Consider the following 21,700-nt stretch of genomic DNA (forward strand, 5'->3'; position numbering starts at 1 on the left):
GCAAATATTGAATGTATATATTAAATCCCCAACTTAACATTTGAGTTGAAAACTTGCAGATTCAAATGGCCTTTGCATTATACTCATAGATGTAAAGAAATTGTGGAAGTAGTTCAGATGTCTGCTGGACACTGTCACAGTTATGCTGTTGTGTGCTTTCTGTATGATGCAACAGTGTAAAGTAGTACAATACAGTTGAAATATTTTAAATGGTCAATTTTCAGGTTGTGAATACTCAACCTCTGGGCATCTTTGTAGAAAATTTGAGACTGAAGAAATTTGAATATGGACTAGTTTGCAGTTTACTTTGTTTTAATGGTTCTGTTGACATACTGACTTTGTGAGGAACATTTTTTTTTTTTTTTTAATACTGGGAATCAAACTCAAGACCTTGCGCTTGCCAGGCAGGCATTGTGCCACTGACCTATATCCCTGGTCTAACATTCTTATTCTTATGACTGAAAATTACCTCATATATATTCTGTATATTTTGTACTCATCTTCAATTTGATCACTATCCCAATTTATTTCTATGGAGTAGAAACAAATATAATGACTTGTTATATTAAATCACTTCATTGTACTGGTCAGATTCAAGGTACAATGTGAACACACTTGGAAGAGTTATCAAAATATTTTCATATTCCTCTTAAGGAAACTGTATTGATAAGCAACAACCAATGGTCCTCAATTGCATACATGAAAAAAAGACATCAACATTATCTATAAAAGCCAGTTCTTAAAGGTTTCCTACATCTCATGTCCTTAGACCTTCTTTGGAGATGGATCCAAGAAAGCCCATTCTTCTGTGGTAGAACATAGACATAACTTCATAGATCACTGCCTCCTAAATAAGCAGACATGTATCTATGAAGAACAAGATTCACCAAATGAAATATCTAAAATCTGTTTGTAACAAGTTGAAATGTGTCTGAATCTTCTAAATATTTTATGTCTTGGTCATTAAATACTTTCACATGCATTTCTCATACATTAATTCAATACTACATTAAAATTGATTGCTAAAGCAAAAGCAGAATAAGAAGTGCTAAACTGAGGTTGTCCTATTCATTAACCTCAGTTTTCCACATGCACTGTCTCAGAAGCATGGTTCAAAGAGGGAGCCTAGATGATCAGCATTCAAGTAAAAACTAAAAAAAAAAAAATAATAATGAATTACTTTGACAGATCATAGAAACTATTTTTCTCAACTGATTTAGGGAATTAATAATTTCTCTTTTAAAACTGTATTTAGAATTTTGAAATATGAACCAAGTTTTATAGCTAAAACCTTAACAATAAGGAAAATTAATGAATGACAACTTAAAACTTTGTTAATAAAAGTATTAATTTTTATTAGAGGTCTAAAAACAATGAACTTAGACAAGGAAAATATATTATTTTATACACAAATGGCCACCTGCCACAAAGATATAAAACATTTCTAGGGTGGCATAAGGGAGAGAGATGGTCACTGGATATGATCAAAATATGTATGTATTGAACCCCAATATTTTTTAAAATAAGCACTAATAATAAATGGAAATGGGAAAATTGTCACATCCAAATCTCATCTTATAGATTGGGCAAAAATAATTATAAGTGCTAAATAAAACAAATGTTTTATAATGTTCAATGAGTGGTAAACAAGACCTTGCTATATATACAGGAGATTTAAAATGCTTTAGGGAGTCATCTATTAGTAGAGAGAATAAAGAGGAAGAAAGTCTTTAAGGGCTCACATGTAAACAGAATAATGATTTGTGATAGCATTCTTATTGTACAAAATGCCAGAAGTCACTGTCTAATACAGGAGGCCAGGACATATATTGTAATTTATACATATGTAAGTACATATATCGTAACTTATTTTTCATAGTCCACATACAATAATTTAGTTACATCTTGACATGGGAAAGATAAAAGAATACTTTGAGAATTCAGATGAGTATCTGTTGAAGGTGGAAATTGCTTCCCCAGATGAAAATAATGAAGCCATCAGAATTAGGACAAATTTAAATCTATGTAAATCAAAGAAGGTAAAAGAGACAAGATACAAACTGAATTTATTTGTACTACATACAATAAAAATAATTTGATGATATTGAATAAAAATTAACACATAGGAAAAATGAACAAAACATAACCCAAGAGAACACCAAATATAAACAAGATCCATGACATTGGTTGAGGAAATAGCCTCAACCCCATTTGCCAAAGGAAATGACATGTAGGAAAATGTTTAATAAGTAGATTTATGAAAACATAAATGATTAAACAACACACATCAGAGGCACATACTATACTTAGAGGTATACAAATATCTATAGACCAATGACTTTATTACAATGCCCAGAAAATATACTGTGCCACCTTCTGGAAAAAAATGATTCTTTTCACATCTTAAAAAATAAACTTAAAAAAACTTCAACCATGTAACCACCATAAAGGAGGAGGAAGTCCATTGCCCCTAACCCAGACATGAGCACATGTGAAATGTAGTGGGACAAACATTAATTACATATAATGCATTTCTTTAATACCCACTTCCTGAACATTCCAAGGATTCAAAACAGAAAAAATACTGGTAGTGACAATTACACATGATAAACTCACGAAAAACAACAAGTGGCAGTGATAATTCAAGGGGAAGACAACAATAAGTCAAATAGGATTTCACCTGAGTACTCTTAGCCACTGCCCATGGCCGTTATAAGGGTTTCTGAGTATTCCTGTGATACTTACATTGCCTCAGCAGAAATCTTTTTGAAAATAAAATTTATTTAAAAATATTTAAACACTAAATTACCATGTGGTAAGAAACTATAGATTTATACATATTTGCTTACATTTTAACAAGGAGAAAATCAGAGAAAATGTAGATTGGACACAGTAAACAAAGCAGGACAGTTCCAAACACAAGGCCTCCAGACACCTGGCAAGCAGTGGTCTGACTACTTGCTGGATATCAGGAGTGTAAAATATTAACTCAACTATCTTTGAGCAGTGGTTTTGTGTTCACATTTGTGAACATATGAAAAAGAAAGTCAAGAGGACATACAAAGAAATATTTCTATTACCAAGGAATCAGATTATAGTACAACTAACAACCATGTACCAAATATCTTGACAGAAGGAAAAAGAAACCTGGCCTAGGAGATTATTAGAGTTAGGGTTCAATTGTCCAGACTGTCTACAAAGAAAGAATTCTACTTTGTGTCCTTTCAGGTCAGTGCAAGTTACTTTATATATTCACAGTTAATTTCCTTGCTTTTTACCTAAGAGCATAAGTGAATGTTTTCCCATGTAACCTACATATATGGAATTTGTACCCTTTATGATTCATGTATTGGACAATACCAGTGTGTGCTGAAAGTTTTTTTCATTGCTTACATACATGACTTACATCCAGTGAATTCTAAGTCTTTCATACATACTGTGTGTGCTAAGAGCTTTCCCACATTTGTTAGATAGGTAAGGTTTCTCCCCAATGTGTTCTTTCATGTTGTTGACAATACCTCTGTGTTGTGAAAACTTTCCCACATTGCTTACATCGAAAGGATGTCTCTCCAGTGTGAATTCTTTCATGTATTCGGCAATACCTCTGTGTTGTGAAAGCCTTTCCACACTGCTTACATACATAGGGTTTCACCCTACTGTGTGTTCTTTCATGTTTTCGACAACAACCTGGTGTGCTAAAAGCTTTTCCACATTGCTTACATACATAGGGTTTCTCTCCAGTGTGAGTTCTTTCATGAACTTGACAATTACTGTGTGTGCTAAAAGCTTTCCCACACTGCTTACATACAAAAGGTTTCTCTCCAGTGTGAATTCTCTCATGTATTCGACAATGACTGCGTGTACTGAATGCTTTACCACACTGATTACATATATGAGGTTTTTCTCCTGTATGAGTTTTTTCATGTGTTCGACAACTACTCAGTGTGCTGAAAGCTTTCCCACATTGCTTACATATATTGAGTTTCTCCCCAGTGTGAGTTCTTTCATGTCTCTGACAATCACTATGTGTGCTAAATGCTTTCCCACATTGCTTACATTCATAAGGTTTCTCCCCAATGTGGGTTCTTTCATGTATTTGACAATGACTATGTCTGCTGAATGCTTTCCCACACTGCTTACATATATAAGGTTTTTCCCCAGTGTGAGTTCTCTCATGTATTTGACAAGCACCGTGTCTGCTGAAAGCTTTTCCACATTGTTTACATACATAGGGTTTCTCCCCAGTGTGTGTTCGTTCATGCATTTGACAGTTACCATGTCTGCTGAAAGCTTTCCCGCACTGCTTACATACATAGGGTTTCTCCCCAGTGTGAGTTCTTTCATGTCTTTGACAATCACTATGTGTCCTGAAACCTCTGCCACATTCCTTACATACATAAAGTTTCTCTTCACTGTGAGTTCTTTCATGTCTCTGACAATCACTGTATGTACTGAAAGCTTTTCCACATTGTTTACATTCATTGGGTTTTTCCCTAATATGTGTACTTTCATGTATTTGACAATGACTATGCCTGCTGAAACCTTTCCCACATTGCTTACATACATAGGGTTTTTCTCCAGTGTGAGTTCTTTCATGTATTCTACAAGTACCATGTCTGCTGAAACCTTTCCCACACTGCTTACATACATAGGGTTTCTCCCCAGTGTGAGTTCGTTCATGCATTTGACAATTACTGTGCCTGCTAAATGCTTTCCCACATTGCTTACAGACATAGGGTTTCTCCCCAGTATGAATTCTTTCATGTATTCGACAATTACTGTGTGTGCTGAAAGCTTTACCACACTCCTTACATTCATAGAGTTTTTCCCCAGTGTGAGTTCTTTCATGCCTTTGACAATCACTGTGTGTGCTGAAGGCTTTCCCACATTGCTTACATTCATAGGGTTTCTCCCCAGTGTGAGTTCGCTCATGTCTTTGACAATCACTGTGTGTCCTGAAGGCTTTACCACATTGCTTACATTCATAGGGTTTCTCCCCAGTGTGAGTTCGTTCATGTCTTTGACAATCACTGTGTGTCCTGAAAGGTTTCCCACATTGCTTACATTCATAGGGTTTCTCCCCAGTGTGAGTTCGTTCATGTCTCTGACAATCACTGTGTGTGCTGAAAGCTTTTCCGCAGTGTTTACACAAGTAAGGTTTCTCTCCAATGTGAATTCTTTGATGATTATCAAATGAAGTGCTATTAGTGAAGCATTTTCCATCATGTTTAGATATATAAGGTTTTTTGACAATATGAACTCTTTCATGTATTTGAATAAAATGGTGAGAATTAAAACTTTTTCCACACTGTGTACATATATAAACATTTACTCCACTGTGATTCCTTTCCCAGATTTGAAGATAGTTAGATGTAGTAAGGGCTTTCACATCTTCCTCATACACAAAGGGTTTCTCTTCAGTTGTAGTTCCTTCAGTGTAGTAAGAATATAATTTTTCCCACTGCTTATATTCATAAGGTTTCTCTGTCTTTGCTTGTTTCTGAGAGGATTTCAAATCAGTGCAGGTTTTCTCAAATTTGCTACAACTAGACAGCTTGTCTTGAGATGCCTGATATTCATATGGTTTGAGTTCAGTGTTAGGTATAATAGGCTCATTTAGTGATGAAAGACCAATCAGGGTATTTCTAGAACCAAAGCTTTCCCCTGGTGTTGTATCAACTGATTTTATGTTTATATTAGTGTCCATAGTCTGGAAAATCATTTCTCTATGTTGATACCACAATTCATAGTCACACTTCTCTACTTCTTCAGTACTGTAAAGGAATAATAAGAAAATGTCCAATCACATTTAAAAGTGTCTTTTAATTAATGGTTTACTAGAGGAGATCTGGTTTGATGCCCCCCAAGAACATGTGATCATGAATTTGCTGTATACTCTGGATGATGCTTAGAAATTGCTTTTTACCAAAACAGCAGTATTCATTTAGCAGTTTGCAACTGACGCATTTGCAATACATAATACATTTATTTTGAAGAATATGTATACCATATGTTGATTATTTTTCATGCCCTTTTTTCTATGACTCTCTTTCCCTTTTCACTGGGCCTCTTACATGCGAAAATGTGTATCATCTGTCCTTTTTTTTTTACTCTTCAATTCATAATTTGGGTTTTTTTATACTGAATGTAACATCTGATATTGAAATTTGTGTATGAATTATATAACAACATTATTGACTCTAGATACATCTTTTTTTGGGGTGAGAATTTATATCATTTCATTCTTTATTATATATACATACCACATTTTTTCAGTGCTTGGGATTTAATCCAGGATTTTAATATTGAGTTACATCCCCAGCATTACTTCTCATTTTGAAACAAAAAATCATCATTCATTAAGTTTTGTAGACTGAACATGACTACATGATATTTCTGCCTCTGCTTTGTAGAGGCAGAATTCCATATATGCATCACTTTTCCCCTGCTATCCCTTACTTCCTTAATGAGCTAACCTATGGGTGAATATCTAGACTGTTTCCTGAATTTAGCTTTTGTAAGCTGTACTGCTACAAACCAAGGTATGCATGCATTTTTATAATACGATTACTTTAACTTTGGGAGGAATACACTCGGAATAGAAAGCTGGATGAAATAAAATTTTTACTTTTACTCTTTTGAGGAAACTATACACACATTTCTCTTACATGTTACACTACAATAACATTCCAACAAATGTTATGTAAATGTGCCTTCCAGTATTTTGGAACATGAATGGACTGAATGCTTTGGAGGGTTGCTTGAAAACAATTATTATTAAAAGAATAGTATTTAGATGTTAAATATGTTCACAGGGGTAGCAATTTTCCAATTACTGAATGTATATACCACATTTAAATATATACAGCATTCCCTGCACAATATTTGACATGAATGTGGTATTCTGTAAATAAGGCATATATAATTTGATATCCTGAATTTGACTTTCAGCCTAAACACAAACTTGTTTTATATACTCCTATAGTCAATGCCTAAATGTAATTCCATATGAAATTTTTATAATCTTGATGGGAAGTAATTTGTTTATCCATTTACATTAGATAATGTTATTTGTGGCATAATGTCAGGATTGCAACATTTTAGATACTATAATATTTCAAATAATTATCAAATTATAGGTACTCCATATGTATATGCATCTTTGGAGAAATACTGTTGGATTTAAGAAAGCAGAAAATGGCTACATTTGTATATTTTGCTCAGTTTTAATATCTCTGATTCTTGAAACATTGTTCTTGTGAGTCAAATTACCTTAGATTTCTCCTGCAATTTGTGTTCTCATCTTCAATTTTTTTACCACCCCAGTTTCTTCCTAAAGAGTATAAAGTGAAATAAAATATGTGATTACTTTACCAAGTATTTTGTATTCCAACGAAATAAACTGAACCAACAAGCAATAACAAGTGCTCTCTTATGCATAAATGAGAAAAGGATATTGTTCTTACCTATATCAGACACATTCCTAAAGGTTTCCCACATCACATCTCGGTAGAGCTTCTTTTGGGATGGATCCAGCAAAGCCCACTCCTCTATGGTGAAGTTTACAGCCACATCCGCAAAAGATACAGCCTCCTAAAACATCAGACATATATATCCAAGCAGTGTGAGACAACATGAAATATCTCGTATCTACTCATTAAAAGCTGAAATAAGCCTGAGTCTTCCAAATGTTTGCTTCACATTTTGGTCATCAAGCACTTATTCTCCATTCATATACACATCTCCTGCAAGAATTCTGATGCTAGACTACAGAATTCGTTGTTAAAGCAACAGCAGAATGGGAGCACTGATTCTCCTGCTGGTAACCTCAGTTTTATTTGAACACTGCCTTTAAATCACAGTTTATACAGGGATCCTACAAGATCAGCATCTAAGTAAAGAAACTAAGGAGAAAAATACCTGATGAATGGCTCTAATAGGTCATAGAATGTATCTTTTTGTCAACTGATTATTTATTAAATTGATGCCTTTCTTCTATGATTATATTTAGACAGAATTTTGAAACTTGAATCTGGTTTCATAAACAAAAACAACTGAATTCTAAGTAAAATTCATGAATGATAATTTGAAACACTAATGTAAAATACTGCAGTTCTTACTGGAGAACACCGAAGAACAACAAAATTAGATTAAGGAAAACATAGTGTCTTATAGTTTAATGAAACACAAGATGGTATATGGGAGAAAAACAGATGATGGATATGATTAAAATATAAATCATACATACTGAAAAAAACAAGATTTTTGCATACTATACATTTTGTATAATAAAAGGAAAAACTGAAAAAAATTTTGACACTTCCAAATCACACCTTTCCTATGTCAAAGAAAAATATAACTATTCAGAATAACAAATGTTTAACAATGTTGAATAACTGGTAAACATTAAAGTGACACCTCTTGTAACACACAGGAAAGGGGCTCAAAATCTGCTATTTTGGGCATTGTTCTATTAGTGAGAATGATGAATAGATCACAGAAAATGAAGGGAGTCCTTCATTCTATTAGTGAGAATGATGAATAGATCACAGAAAATGAAGGGTTTGTATGGGAATAGACTATTGATTCGTGATAGTGTAATTGTTATTGTGTAAAGTAGCAGAAACAACTTTCTGTTTAATACAGGAGGCAGGGTCAAAGAGGTACATACATTTAAACAATCTCTTTACTTTTCATAGTCCATGTACAATAATTTAGTTAAATCTTGAAGTGGGAAAGACAAACTTAGGTACTTTGAGAATTCAGTCAAATATCTTTTGGATGTAAAAAAAAAAAGTTCCCCCAGAAGAAAATCATGAAACTATCAGATTAGAGATATTGATACCTAGGTAAATCATAACAGCAATAGAGTGAAGAATTAAAAACAATTTACTTGCACTGTGTACAACAAATAGAATTTGTGTATTGAGTAAAATCAAGACACATAAGAAAAATGAACAAAACATATATAACTCAAGAAAAAATGCCAAATATTGTTGTCAAAGTGTCTATCAGATCCAAAGTAGTGAACAACCAGTAAACACTTTTTTATCACATTATCTTTAATTCAGACACCAGTTGAATCCAGTTTAGGGTTAAACAGTGCCACATAAAAATCAAATGGTGAACACACACACTTTTACTTTGCAGTTTACCTGGGAAAACACTGAATAAATTTTTTTTCTCAATAACAAAAAAGCAACCTATCTTAAAATCAGAAACCCTTTAAGATTAAATGGGAGAACAAAGAGATAGACTGATATAAGCATAAATTACTGCCAAGAAACTTAGGCACCAGTAATAGTAGAAATATATTGTGTCTTTATAACTGAAGATAAAATAATGCATTTGAGAGACAGAAACTTTCTTAATTTTATCTCCACCAGCACGCTAGGTTCTCACAATGATAACAAAAGAAAAATCCCTTCAGAATTCTGAGAGTGAGGTGGGGAAAACAAAACTACTTTGAAAATTCTGGTTTTAAATAAGTTCTAGGTAGGGGAAAACATCAGTTTTCCAAAGTTTAGACAACTGTGATATTTGTACACCCAAATTCTTGGCACCAAGTGAAGTACCAAATTTTAAATACTGTCTCTCTCAACACTGAAGAAGATAATGTAATTTTGACCTTTACCTTATTAGAATAATAAAATAAACTCTTATGAGCCAAAAATAGTAACAGCTCCTCAATACAGAGAAAGGGGAAAGTATACCTCAAAATAAAAAAAAAAAATTAACTGAGGAAACAATGTGAGAAAGGTCAATACATTATCCATTTAAAGCTATTTAAAGCATTATCAGATAGCTACCTAAAGTATAGAAAAATTCACAGAGGTAACCAAAGAGAAAGTTCCAAACTACTACAGGCAAAGGCGGTTTGTATAAATTAACATCAGCAAAGCATTAGCCGTTATTAAAGAGATCATACAGAAGTTGTTAAGAGTGCAGAAAATTTTTGCTATCATAGATTCTACGTGTATTTATTAGGAAATTACGTTCAAATGGATAACAGTAATCACCTACTTGGTTATTAGAAGTAGTGACATGTTGAATGAGTTTCACAATTATAATGGAAAGTACTTGTGAAAATGCTAAAGTATATGAATGTCTTGGAAAGGTGTTTCAATGTAAAGTAGATAATTTTTGAATAGATATTTCTACTTTGTGTGTGTATTTGTGTGTGTAGTGGGACTCGAACTTAGGACCTTGATTAGATATTTCTAACACTGAAAAATCAGGAAAAATTAGGAAGCAGGCATGATGAATATCAAAATCAGTAACAGAAAATGGAATTATATAAAATTTTCTATTAAACAGAAAAGAAACTAGGAAGACACATAATATAAACAGAATCAAATAGAATGGGAATGCTTATACGCTTAGTTTATCAGTTATCTGCAGAAACAAATAAAAGACAGTGTGATTGTTAATAAGAAAACAAAATCTTACTTTAGTTTTCTGGGAAAATATCCATTCTCTACAGATGGGAGGTGACAGAGATGTTTAAAATTTACAACTTTATTTGGGCATGGGAAATAAGGTAAGGACAATTAGTATACACCCTTACTCTGAAAAATCAATACATTTAATTTGCAGTTTTTGTACTACAAAAAGTTTGTGAAATAATCTGGTCTACTTTAACATCTGACAATGTGTAAATGTTTCAAAGTACCAAGGACTCAATTATAAATGGACTGAATTTTTACTTACTCACTAAAAGGTACACAAATATTTTTAAAAAATAACAAATGAAAGATAAAACTAAAAACATAGGATACATAAAAATTCCACAAGTTACACTTCATTGAACAAAACCTGCTGAAATTATATTTATTTAATATTACTCAACCTATTCCTCAAAGAAAAATGTTTTACAGGATCATATAATGATATAGAAAATTGTTTTCTAACAAAAACTAAGTTATTTATACATATTCCACTAAACAGAAATACAAGACAGGTGGGGGCAAAAATATGAAATTAAAGGAAAAATCACAAATCCACAAATGACTCAGATTTTAAAACAATATCCATGAAAAACTGCTAAGCCAAGAAATCTACTTGTACACATAATTAAAATGAACATCATCACCCCCCCAAATGGACTCATTGGATATTGTATAATACTTCACCCAATAACTGCAGAATACATAGTGTGCTCTAAATCATAAGAAATATTCACCAATTTAGATCATGTTCAGAGCAATAATAAAAACTTTAACATAGCTGAACTATAGAAATCATGTAACATAAGCTCTCAAGTTACCTTGAAATGAAACTAGAAACTAACAGTATAAACATATTGGAAAACTCCTAAGAATTAGAAAATGAATCATGAATTTTTAAATGATACATGCACCAAGTGAAAGGCTGAATAGAATATTAAGTATTTCATAGGTAACTAGAAATAGGGAGAAAGACATTTCGCAAATGGGGAAGACCAACAAATGAAGAATGTTTAATGTACATATACTTACTCCTCGCAAGGACTATGAACATCATGTACATCAAACACTGAACTCAAAAAATAAACCAATTAAAATAAGAAAATGAAAGTATATTTTATTATCAGTTAGGGAATACTTCTAGAGAAATTTTAAAAATGAATTCATGGTTCAGGAAATAACAGATGACTCAACTCAATATTTAAATATTTCACTTTAGAAAACCATAGATTAAACAAGATAATAAGGCAAATCATTCAAAACATATCAACAAATTCTATTGTTCAGTATTTACTATGAATTTTGAATCCTTGAGAGTTAAGATGCAATACATAGAACTGTCTTAACAGCATAATAACAGCATTATGTTATTTGCTGGAAAAATTTTAAAAAGAACAAATAACTATTGAAATTAATAATACAGTGTATCATGGTATATATCCCTAGCACAAAATATCCAAAAATTTGTCATTTAATTTTGTATCTAATATAAAGAACCAGATTTGAGATTGTAAGCATACTATATTGCAGACTGTTCCAGAGAAAAAGTTCTACATAGAAAATGAATTCTGGATGTAATCAACAACTCTGGATGCTAAACCCTAGATGTAATAACCAAGACAAGATAAAGTCATAAAGAAATGTTGTTTAACTCTAGATGAATAAACACACATACAAATAAATCTGATTGTTCTAAGTGTTTATAAGCAACAAGGCACACACACATATATGAAACATCAGATTAAAATATATGGAAATTTTCTGGGGACTCCTGCACCTCACCATCTGTGTGCAGAGGAAGGGCTGGGCGGATCTGGGGCTCCTGCATCCGCCTCCCCGTGTGTCTGGAGGACTGTGGATATGTCAGCAAGGAGGGGAGCATCGCAGGTTCCAGAGGCCCGACGGCCTGTGCTAAGTGCTCAGTGCACTATGCCCAAAGACCAGACTGTTCGGGACCCTCCAGGCTTCCGGGTGCACTAAAGTGGATAAGTAGTTTGAGGCATCTACATCCACCTCCCATTCAGGCTGCGCTTGGATAACTGTGGAGCTTCCAACAAGTAGGTGGGCTTGAAGCCCAGCTTATCTGGAACTACAGAGTTCTAAACAGGCAGAAGAGGGCCATTGGTTCTACAGGCCCAATGGCTTGGGGTAACTGGGTGCCAGTCTCAGGAGCTGCAAACATACAAGGGGATTTCCAACAGACCCTGAGGAAGCTTTCAAATAACGAAACACAGAAATATAGGAAAATGACAAAACGAAAGACCAAATTACAACCTCAAACCTCCAGCCCATCTCAAGAAACCCTAGGAGCGATGTATATAGAAGAAAATATATGCCATTCACCTCAAATATCGGACATAATAGCTACTGAAATTAACAAGCAACACCAAGAAGCTTTAAAGGAATTCAAACTCAAAATAATCTTCCAGGTAAAAGAAGAAATGATAAAAGAAATAAAAGAGATTGTGAATATATCTAAAGAAAACACAGTTAGAAAATTGGAGGAACTAAACAAAAAGATAGAATCCCTAGATGAGCAATATAAGAAACAAACAGAATACACAATGCAGATGCACAGAGACATACAGGAAATAAAAAACTCGACTGAAAGTTGTAAAAGCTGCCTCAATGAAAGTGAAGATAGAATTTCAGACCTTGAAGACAGGATTGCAGCTAGTGAACAGGAAAGGAAAGATCTTTTAAAAATAACAAGGAATCAGGAAACAACAATTCAACAACTGTGAAACGATGCAAAGAAGAATAACATAAGATTGATAGGGATTAATGAAAAAGGAGACAACATAAAGGATGTCAAGAGGATATTTAGAGAAGTAACAGCTGAAAATTTCCCAAGCATGAGATCAGAAACCGACATCAGGATCATTGAAGCATATAGAACTCCAAATAGCCATAACCAAAATAAAACTACACCCAGAGATATATTAATCACCATCACAGAAATCCAATATAAGAATAGAATATTAAAACGTATTCTTTATCAGAGAGAAAAAACAGATCACCCATAAAGGAAAACCTATCAGAATCACAGCAGACTTCTCAGAACAAACAATAAAATCAAGAAGAGCATGGAGTGAAGTATTTCAGATCCTAAAGGAAAATGATTTCCAACCTAGACTGATGTATCCTGCAAAACTATCATTCAAAATTGATGGTGAAATACGATACTTCCATGACAAAGAACAGCTGAAGAACTTCATGAACACCAAAGCAACCCTGCAAAAAATATTGAAAGACAGTTTAGATACACAAAGGAAAAAACCACTAAGCAAAGCAGATAATTAAACAGAACAGAAAGATAAAGATGCAACAGCAGAGAGATAACATGTCAACAATACACCAGCATTTAACAGTAATAACCATTAATGTAAATGGTCTCAATGCACCAATCAAAAGAAACAGACTAGCAGAATGGATCAAGAAACAAAATCCAACCATATGCTGTTTACAGGAAACCCATCTAACCCAGAAGGACACTCACACACTGAAAGTCAAAGGATGGAAAACAATACTTCATGCAGCAGGAATCCAAAAAAAGCAGGAGTAGCCATTCTGTTTGCAGACAACGCGAACTTTAAACCAACAATGACCATACAGGACAAAGAAGCTCACTACATACCTGTTAGGGGAAAACTCCAAGAGGAAGAGATAGCTACCTTAAATATATATGCACCAAACTCCAGAGCACCCAGTTATATAAAACAACTATTAACAGAAATGAAAACTCAAATTATCAGTAACACAATTGTAACAGGAGAACTTAATACGCCATTGACACCAAGGAATACATCAACCAGACAGAAAATGAGCAAAGAAATAACAGAACTCAATCACACCTGTGAACAAATGGATTTGATAGACATATACAGAATGTTCCACACAACAACATCAGGATACACATTCTTCACAGCAGTACATGGATCGTTCTCTAAAATAGACCATATATTAGCTCCCAGAACATATTTAAACAAATGCAAAAGAGTTGAAATCATCCCTTGCATGTTATCTGATCATAGTGCTCTGAAATTAAAAATTAATGATAAAAGATACAGCAAAAATCCCACAAACACATGGAAACTGAATAACACACTCTTGAGTAATCAGTGGGTCACAGAAGAAATTAAAGAAGAAATTAAACAATACCTACAAGAAAATGAAAATGCAGACACAACTTACCGGAATCTGTGGAATGCAATGAAAGCCGTCCTCAGAGGAAAATTTATTGCACTGAGTTCCCACATCAGGAAAACAGAACGAATACAAATAAACAATTTGATGCTATACTTCAAACAGCTAGAAAACAAGAGCAAGTCAAGCCCAAAGCCAAAAGAAGAGAGGAAATTATAAAAATCAGAGCAGAAATCAATGCAATAGAGAATAAGAAAACAATCCAAAGAATCAATGAATCAAAGAGTTGGTTCTTTGAAAGAATAAATAAAATTGATAAGCCCCTAGCCAACCTTATTTAAAAAAGGGAAGAAAAAGCTCAAATTCATGCAATAAGAAATGAAAAAGGTGAAAGCACTACAGACTCTCTGAAATACAGAAGATCATCAAAACTTATTTCAAAAACCTCTACTCTCAAAGGTTTGATAACACAGAAGAAATAGATTCTTAGAAACATATGAAGTACCAAAGCTAGATCAAGAGGATGTAAAACTGTTGAATAACCCAATATCTGTTAATGAAATTGAAAATGTAATTAAGTCCTTACCACAAAGAAGAGCCCAGGCCCAGATGGATTCACGCAGAATTCTACAAGAAATACAAAGAAGACCTAATGCCGACACTCCTCAAAATATTCAATGAAATTGAAAGGGAAGCAATCCTTCCTAAGTCATTCCTGGAAGCAAATATTACTCTAGTATCAAAACCTGAGAAAGACTCAACTAAAAAAGAGAACTATAGACTGATCTCCCTAATGAACACAGATGCAAAAATCCTCAATAAAATATTGGCAAATAGGATGCAGCAAATAATCAAGAAGATTATACACCATGACCAAGTGGGATTCATCACAGGAATGCAAGGATGGTTCAACATACGTAAATCAATAAATGTAATCCACCATATCAATAAAGCCAAAAGTAAGAATCACATGATCATTTCTATAGATGCAGAAAAAGCCTTAGATAAGGTCCAACATTCATTCATGATAAGAACTTTACAGAAAATTGGAATAGATGGTCTTTACCTCAATATAATAAAGGCCATTTATGACAAACCAACAGCCAGCACCCTACTAAATGGCCAAAAATTGAAAGCCTTTACTTTAAAATCAGGCACAAGACAAGGATGTCTTTATCACCACTCCTATTTAACATAGTACTGGAAGTACTAGCCAGAGCAATTAGGCAAGAGAGAGAAATAAAAGGGGTAAAGATAGGAAAAGAAGAAGTTAAATTATCATTGTTTGCAGATGACTATGATACTCTACATAGAAGACCCCCTAAACTCCATTGAAAGACTCTTAGATATAATAAATAAATTCAGTAATGTAGCTGGATACAAAATCAATACTCAGAAATCAATAGCATTCTTACACACTAACAATAAAATCACAGAGAGGGAAATAAGAGAAACCACACTCTTCACATTAGAAAGCAAAAAAATGAAATATTTAGGAATTACTCTTATGAAAGAAGTGAAAGACCTATACAGGGAAAATTATAATACACTGAAAAAAAGAAATTGAAGATGATCTCAGAAAATGAAAAGACATCCCATGCTCATGGATAGGAAGAACAAACATTGTGAAAATGGCCATTCTCCCAAAACTGTTATACAAATTCAATGCAATCCCAATAAAAATACCATCAACATACCTTATAGATCTAGAGAAATCATTCCTAAAATTCATCTGGAACCAGAAGAGACCTAGAATAGCAAAGGCAATTCTAGGCAGCAAAGGCAAGGCAGGAGGCAGCACAATCCCTGACTTGAAGTTTTACTACAAAGCAACAGTAATAAAATCAACATGGTATTGGAATCAAAACAGAGCCGAAGATCAATGGAATAGATGAGAAGATACAACCACAACTACAAACACACTCAGCCACCTTATCTTTGATAAAGGAGCCAAGCAGATTCACTAGAAGAACGACAGTCTCTTTAATAAATGGTGCTGGAAAAACTGGCTTTCCATTTGCCGAAAACTAAAGCTAGACCCATGTCTATCACCATGTACTAAATTAAAATCTAAATGGGTCAAAGATCTGAATATTAAAACAGAAACACTAAATCTATTGGAAGACAAATTGGGTAGAAACCTTGAAGACTTAGGAGTAGGTAGAGAATTCATGAACAGGACTCAAACCGCACAGGAAATACTTCCCAAAATCAATAACTGGGACCACTTCTTATTAAAAAGTTTCTGCATGTCAAAAGAAATCTCCAGCATAGTGAAAAGAAAACCCACAAACTGGGAAAAGATTTTAGTGAACTCTCTCTCAGACAAGGGACTCTTGTCTAAAACATATAAAGAATTAAAAAAAAAACTCAGACCCCCAAAATTCAAAGATCCAATCCAAAAATGGGCATCTGAGATGAATACGCACTTCTGAGATGAAGAAATACAAATGGCACATAAATACATGAAAAAATGTTCATCATCATTGGTTGTTAGAGAAATGCAAATTAAAACCACACTGAGATACCATCTCACTCCTGAAAGAATGGCCAAGATCAAGAACACTAACAACAACAAATGCTGGAGAGGCTGTGGGGAAAAGGAACTCTCCTACACTGTTGCTGGGAGTGTAGACTGGTACAACCTTTGTGGAGGTCAGTCTGGAGATTTCTCAAAAAGCTGAGATTGGAAGTCCCATTTATTCCAGCTATTCCACTTCTAGGTATATTCCCAGAAGAACTGAAAGCATCACACCACAGTGATATATGTGCACCTATGTTTATAGCAGCACAATTTGTAATCGCCAGATCTCGGAAACAACCCAAGTGTCCATCAACTGAGGAATGGATAAAAAAGTTGTGGTATTTCTATACTATGGAGTATTACTCAGCTATAAAGAAGGATCACATTGAGATATTTATTAATAAATGGGTGCAGCTTGAGACCATACTCATAAGTGAAATAAATCAATCTCGCATGTGTGAATACCGAATAGTTTCCCTAATGTAAGTAATGATTCAAATATATAAAAGTATGTGGTAATCATGATTCCCCATTATATGACCTTGAAGCCTTATAAAGTTTTCACTTATTAATTGGGAAGACTTTATTCTGGGCTTCTTGATATGGAAATATTTGAAGCTATAGTATATGAAGTTATATTCAAATATTTCAAGGAAAAAGACAGACACTATGGTCATTACTATTAAATCAGGTTATTTGGTGGTGAAGCACTAGGTTCCTGAAACAGTCATGCTTTGATCTGTACTGTTATGTTGTTATGTCCTCTTTTATCTCAATCTCTCCCTTATTCATTAAAAAATTATTTAGTTATTTTTTATGTTTTTTTTAATTAAGGGGAAAAATTTAAAAAATTAGCAGGATATATTATAGTAACTTTTTTGATTTCCTATTAACTTGTTTTGAAGTCCTATAATACTCCCACTATTTTGTTTTGACTGATTAGACTCTGTTCCATTATGTATGATAGTATCAAGTTTGGGGGTATAGTCAACTACTTTGAAGGCAATAAGATTCACTAAGATGCGCATTCTGGTTTGACTATTATTATCTCCTTTGCAAGTCCTGTAATGTTTACAATGTTTAAGTTTTATTGGTCGTGTTCTCTACTGTTTTGTTCAACTTTATAATACCTAATGAGACAGACAATTCTTTTTAAGGAAACAAGAGACATTATGGTAACCATTGTTGATAACCTTGTACTCTATTCTTACATCATGTACCACGTCTATCCTTGGTTTTGACTGACAGCTTTGTTTTGCCATATTTGACTTTATTCTCTTCCAAAAAAAAAAAGTAATAAGAACTAAGGAATAATAAAACCCAAAATGTGTAAATTGTGTTGTAAAAAAGAGAGGGAAAAAAGTGCTCTAAAGGATACAACTGCAAGTGTGTTTAGGGGTGTTAAATAGCTGACCATATTAATGTTTTTGGTTGGATCATTGAACACAACTGTTTGCAGTCTCTCTGTTTGAATATTCACTTTGTATGCTTTGATACTGTGACTTGAGCAACTATCTCTAAGATGATAATGTGTAATCTATTAACTGGTGATTTCTTACTGTTTTTTTTTTTTTGTAGTTCTGTATTACTTGTACCCTTACACCACTTTGTTTTGTTTTGTTTTTTTCTCTTTTTCCTTTTAAATAAAATTTTAAAAAAATATATGGAAATTTTCTACATATTTTGAATTTTTATATCATAATAACAGAAAACTGAATTATGTAAAATTCCCAGTTAAAATAAGCAGGGAAAAAATTGCAATGATCTGCTTAAGATTGAATTTTTGTACACTTTCAAAGACTCTAATTTGTTGTCACTTGCAGAAAGAAGAATGGTATCTTTACTACATCAAAAATATTTAATGAGAATAATCCAAGTCCAGAGATAGTGGAATAAGTGAGTGAATTGGCTGAAATATGTCATTCCCTGAAGTCTTATTGGCAGTAAATCAAGGAAAGAAACCACAAATATTTTACTCTAATACCACTGCTACATTAACGTCAAACCCAAAGCTCGCATAACGCTTCAAATTATAAAGATCAGAGAGGAAGTTTATGCAATTGAGACTAAGAAAACAGTACAAAGAATCAATAAGTCCAAGAGTTGGTGTTTTTAAAGATTAAATAAAATTAATAAACCACTAACTAACCTTATACAAAAATAAAAGACTTAAATTCAATCAATGAGGAATGAAAAGGGCCAAATCACAATGGACCCTGTTCAAATTCAGAATATTATCAATATGAACTTCAAAAATCTGTGCTCTAATAACATGGAAAACACAGGAAAAAAATGGGCAGACTCCTGGACACATAAAAACTACCACAACTGAATCAAGAAGATGCAGTCTAAATAACCTAGCATGAGTCAATGAAATTGAAAATATAATTTAAAACCTACCATTAAAGAAAAGCCCAGGCCTTGATGGATTCACTGGTAAACTCCATAAGAAATTGAGAGAAGACCTAATTCCACTAATGCTGAAACACATTAATGAAATTGAAAGGGAAGTAATACTTCCACAATCAATTCCTGGAAGCAAGCATTATTCTGAAATCTAAAACAGAGAAGCAACCAAACCAGAAAAGAAAACTATAAACCAATTACCCTCATAAACATAGATGCAAAAAATTATCAACATACTGGCAAATAGAATATAGCAAATTATCAAGAAGATTAAACAAGGTCAGGGATATACCTCAGCAGCATAAATGCCTGCGTGGCAAGCACAAGGTCCTGATTTCCATTTGTGGTATCGAAAAAACAAAACAAAACCAAGTAGGATTCCTCCCAGGGATGCAGGGAGTTTAGTTATATTCAAATCAATACATGTAATATGCATATTAACAGAGCTGAAGACAAAAATTACATGATCATCTCAATAGATGCAAAGAAAGCACTTGACAAAGTTCAACACCAATTCATGATAAAGACCTTGCAGACAGTTGAAATAGATGGTCTTTATTTCAATCTAATCAAAGCCTTCGATGATAAAACAAAGCTAATATAATACTAAACAGTCAAAAACTGAAGGTTTTCATGCTAAAATTAGGAACAAGACAAGGATGTCCACTATCACTACTTCTATTCAACATAGTTCTGGAAACATTAGCCAGAACAATTAGGCAAGAGGAAGAAATAAAAGGAATAAGGATAGGAAAGTAAAGAAAGAAATGAAGTTATCATTATTTGCAGGTGACATGATTCTTTACATAAATGACACCAAAAACTCCACCAAAAAAACTTCTAGATTTAATAACCAAATTCAGTAACATAGTTGAAGATACAAAGCCAACAACTCAAAAGTCAACAGCATTCCTGTACAACAAGTATCAAACTCACAGGGAGAGAAATTAGGGAAAACACACCCTTCGCAACAGCCACTCCCCCCAATAAAATAGTTAGGAATCAATCTAACAGAATCTATACATTGAAAATTACAGTACTCTGAAAAAGGAGATGCAAGAGGATATCAGAATATGGAAAGCTATTCCTTGCTCATGGATAAGAGAACTAACATAGTGAAAACGGTCATATTTCCAAAATTGTTACACAAATTTAGTACAATCCTGATCAAAATACCATTAACATACCTGACAGATCTAGAGAAGACATTCCTAAAATTCATTTGGAATCAGAAGAGACCTCGACTAGCAAAAGGAATTCTAGACAACAAAGGCAAAGCAAGGGGCATCATAATTCCTGACTAGAATTTATACTACCAAGTTCCTGTGATAAAATCAACATGGCATTGGCAAAAACAAAAAACCAAAAAATCAGACCTGAAGATCAGTGGAGCAGAATAAAAGATACAACTATAAACAATACACTCAGCTGCCTTATCTTTGAAGAATGGGCCAAACATGTTCACAGGAAGAAAGACAGCCTCCCGAATACATGGTGCTGGAAAAACTGGCATTCCACATGCCAAGACTAAAGCCAGACACATGTCTATTACTATGCAGTAAACAAAATGCATCAAAGACCTACATATTAAAACAGAAAAAAATTAAATTACTAGAAGAGAAAATAAGTACAAATCTTGAAGACATAGGTGTAGATAGCGATTTCATGAACAAAACCTAGACTACATGGTAAATACTACACAGAATCAACAAATGGGAATCTCATCTTACTAAAAAGTTTTTACACAACAAAAGAAATCACCAACAGAGTGAAAAGACAACCCACAGTGTGGGAAAAAGTTATAACCAACTGTCGCTGAGACAAAGGACATACATCTAAAACATATAAAGAACTGAAACCAGCCTCCCCCCTATTCAAAAATCCAATTCCAAATGGGCATCTGAGATGAATACATACTTCTCAGATGAAAAAATACAAATGGCAAATAAATATATCAAAAAATGTTCAACGTCACTGGCATATGCGAAATGTAAATTAAAACAATGAGATTCTATCTCATTCAAGAAAGAATGGCTATCATCAAGAAATCAACAACAACAAATGTTAGAGTGATCATGAGGAGAAAGAAACCTTTCTCCACTGCTGATAGTAGCGTAGAATGGCATATCCACTGTGGAAACCAATATGGAGATTCTTCAAAAAACTTGGGTTAGAGGTT

General features: G+C 33.5%; 1 protein-coding gene across 6 annotated transcripts in view; it reads right to left on the bottom strand.

Annotated features, from left to right (window-relative positions):
* Positions 1-1,330: 1,330 nt before the first annotated feature.
* LOC100731866 (zinc finger protein 14-like) overlaps positions 1,331-21,700 on the bottom strand; it is a 49,183-nt gene continuing 28,813 nt past the window's right edge. For all 6 annotated transcript variants that reach the window (XM_063243440.1, XM_063243444.1, XM_063243466.1 and 3 more), the window contains 3 exons: positions 7,467-7,593; positions 7,273-7,333; positions 1,331-5,774 (listed from right to left, as the gene is read on the bottom strand). In XM_063243440.1, the coding sequence (XP_063099510.1) occupies positions 3,467-5,774; positions 7,273-7,333; positions 7,467-7,593 (2,496 nt within the window). In that variant the 3' untranslated portion in view covers positions 1,331-3,466. The remainder of the gene's footprint in view (positions 5,775-7,272; positions 7,334-7,466; positions 7,594-21,700) is intronic.

Source organism: Cavia porcellus, unplaced genomic scaffold, assembly GCF_034190915.1.
Source record: "Cavia porcellus strain 051 isolate PalLab524CR breed Dunkin Hartley unplaced genomic scaffold, mCavPor4.1 scaffold_2, whole genome shotgun sequence".
Classification (NCBI taxonomy): Eukaryota; Metazoa; Chordata; class Mammalia; order Rodentia; family Caviidae; genus Cavia; species Cavia porcellus.